The following is a 3352-nucleotide window of genomic DNA, read 5'->3' as shown; positions in this document are numbered from 1 at the left end:
ATATTGATCTATTCCAAATGGCCTGCACCCTGCATGTGTGTATGGCATTAGGCTGAAATAATTGTGTTTATAATATCATTATCCAGATTCCAACTATCCTTCAAGTCCGACCTCCTTCACTAACACAATGCCAGCGGGAAGAGCGAACTCAGCACAAGTGCTCTTCTCATCCCTTGTGAACAGGATGCTATCCAAGAGCCCTTCCTGCTCTGACCTGCTGCCTTCTGACACCTGGTCTGTTGGATCCCTCTTCTACAGGCCTGTAGCATTAGGTTCCACAGTGGGGAACTGACTTTTTAAAAACCATAGTTGAATAGCAGCAAATTTCCTGTGGTTCAACATGCTTTGCACCTAGTTCAGCAGATATCCATCTGTTTGCTGTCTTTGTTTCATACCAGTGGTTCTCTGGCCTGGCTGCACATCAGAATCACCCTTAGCTTTTCAAAAATAATAGCTCGCAGGCTGCTCCCCAGTCCAAGTAAGCTAGAATCTCCCAAGTGGAGCTCAAACTTCAACATTTTTCTACAGAGGCCCAAGTGATTCTAATGTACTACTAGGGCAGGGAACAGCTGGGTTTATAGGTAAATGTTCTGTTTTCCAGCAAGATCACATGCATCTTGAGGCTTAGACCTTGTCTAAGAACTTAAACAAATTAAATTAAATTAAATTAAACAAGTTTAACAATTTAATTTAACCCCTTACAGAGCTGCTCACAAGGAATGACAGGGCTGCGTGGGCCTTTGCTTTCATCACTCTTTCTTGTTCCCACCTGGAGAACTTGTACACATCCTCCAAGGTCCACTCAAATACCTCCTCCTCTGTGAACAACAAAACTTTGAGACCCATGCCTTTGAAACTTCTAACAACCGATAGAGGACCGGATGGAACCAGGTACATCTCCAATACTTACTTGAGGGAAGTGAGGCTCAAAGAGTTTAAAAAAGTTAAGGCTGTATATAGCAAGTTTGCAGTGGAGCTACGTAGAGTCCAACCTAGACCTGCTTGACTCCAGAGACCACGCTGCTTCTGCCGTCACACACCATTTACTGTATGCTAGGCACTGTGCTGAGCTCTTTTTATGGCTAATTGCATTTTTCTTGTGCTGCCTTTACAGAACATTATATTGGAAGTGGCTGTGAACTTGTCTGATTCCCCAACCAAACAAGAGGAGAGTAAGAATGCAGCTCTGGAGCTGAGCTCCCTCCGTTCAAAGCCTGGCGCTGTCACTCACTGGCTGTGTGAATATGAGCAGATAGTTGACCTCTCTGTGTTTCAGATGCCTCATCTGTAAAATAGGGTTGATAATAATAGTATCCATTCAGAAATAGTAGGAAGATTAAATAATATAACTAGAGTGATTAGAACAACATCTGGCACTATCATCTGACTGAGTTTTTTTTTGAGGAACGATCTAAATCTCCTTCATTTTTGCACACCTAGTGTTGGCACATATTAGCCATCAATGATCTTCATTGTAGCGATGGTAGAGAGAAGCCAAGGTCCTGAATAATTTTCTCTCAAAATCTCAAAAATGCCAACTGTTGGCATTTTTTTTTTTAAGATTACATATCTCCACAGCCTCGCCCTCCAAGAACCCTCGATACTTCTGTTAATGCCCTTGGGATTGACATTCCGTCCTTACTTCTCTCCCCCTTTCTGGCCACTTATGCTCAGTGCCTGGACTGGACCCAGTATGGCAATATCTGTGAGTTCCCACGACGAGCAGCGAGGGGAGAGCTGCAGGGTTCTCGAATAGCTTTTTTCACATTCCTATCTCTGCTCACATGTCAGTCTTCTAGCTCCTTCTTTTTGCCTTTCTGAAGAATCCCTACCTTTCCAGTCTTCATCCATTTTCTTGCTCGGGGGGACGCTCCAGCCCACAGCAATCCTTCTCTCTCCCTTCTGAATTTCTGTAATAACATCTGTTTTTTTGTTTGTTTGTTTGTTTCCTGCTTTCACTTACTCATTAACCCACTTCATCTTCACCCATTGGTGTTTACCATCCCCATTTTATCAACAATGGAATTGAGTCTGGAAAAACTAAGCAATTTGCCAAAGTGATGCAGTCTGGATTTTAACCCAAGCCTCTGACTCCAGCTCTCAGCTCTTTCCATTAATAACTGACATCCTTACAACACTCATCCTCTGTGTCACTCTTTGGGCTCTTAGCACCTGGTCTTGCATTGATAGTTCTACTTCCAAGTATGTAGATATCTGCCTTCCTTAAGCTCCTGGAGGGCAGTGACTGAATGACATTTCTCAGTATTCCCAGGGCCTAGCAGGTGTTAAGTATATAAACTTGTATCCCTCTAGTTTTATGGAAATAATGGAGGCCCTCCCCTAGCTGTCCTTCCCTTGCCTCCAGCTACATTCAGAAGGGAGTTTAGTTTTCAGGTGACTAGGGGTAGAAAGGTTAGAGTACCAAATTGGATATCAGAAAAAGGAAGCAGAGAGAGGGAGGGGTCACCTGAACACTGCTTGGTGGGTCAGCTCACTGAGGAAGGAGCGCCTCTTACTTCTTGAAGTTCTTTGGGGGCAGGATGTTGCCACTGGTGTCTAGAGGAGGTGCCCTTGCTTCACTCCTCAGCTTGAGTTTCTCCACTTCTCTTAGTTCCTTCACTATACTGAAAATCGCCTGGTTCTTCCTATTCGCATCCAAGAAGATAGGAGTATAGCTGATGAAGGTCAGAAGGCTGTTTTGACCCATCCAGGAGGGAGGGGGGATGAGAGGTTCTGCTGGGGGTCGGCAGTGGGCCCTGGAGTTCGTCAGCCAGCGCCAGACATTGCTGTCATAGGGCCTGTCGGGCCTGGTGGGAAAGGTGGCTGGCAAGCGCCCCACATCAAGCCATGTGTGAAATCCCCAGGTGTGCTCCGTTGCTCCCTTCCAAGGGTGGATTAGTTGTTGGTGCACCCTGGACTTCATGTCTGTGCGGGGTGGCAGCTTCAGGGCCAGCTGGTGGTAGGCTTGCCGGGTGAAGCCAGGCAATTCCCAAGGCTTACTGGGGAGGAGGAACTCACGCTGAGCCCGCGTGTGGTGTGCCGGAAGGGACTCACTGGCCTGGAACATCTACGGAGAGACGAAGGGACTCTGGTGGGCACTCTGCCTCTCCTTCCCAGGAGGAGCTGCAGAGGAACAAGCTGCCAGCCTCCTCCAGACCTAGGATTCTCATCAGGAAACTGACAGCTTGGCAGGGAGCCATGTCCGCGTTCCACCTTGCCAGTCAGAAGTTATGACTATTCTGTATTATTCTCATGGACTTCTCATCTTTTGTGCCCTTTCCATCAATCAGATTTTGGTTTGATTTCCCACCCACTTTCCTCAAGGAGAATTCCTCCACTCTTCACTCCTTAT

At 46.5% G+C, this 3352-nt stretch overlaps 1 protein-coding gene across 1 annotated transcript; it reads right to left on the bottom strand.

Annotated features, from left to right (window-relative positions):
- Positions 1 to 2512: 2512 nt before the first annotated feature.
- On the bottom strand, positions 2513 to 3067 carry TEX52 (testis expressed 52). Its single transcript, XM_025041077.1, has one exon. The coding sequence runs from the start codon at positions 3065 to 3067 to the stop codon at positions 2513 to 2515; it is 555 nt and encodes a 184-aa protein (XP_024896845.1).
- Positions 3068 to 3352: the final 285 nt, after the last annotated feature.

This window comes from Pteropus alecto, unplaced genomic scaffold, assembly GCF_000325575.1.
Source record: "Pteropus alecto unplaced genomic scaffold, ASM32557v1 scaffold76, whole genome shotgun sequence".
Classification (NCBI taxonomy): Eukaryota; Metazoa; Chordata; class Mammalia; order Chiroptera; family Pteropodidae; genus Pteropus; species Pteropus alecto.
The sequence above is the reverse complement of the archived record's forward strand: the minus strand, read 5'-3'. Positions and strand labels throughout refer to the sequence as shown.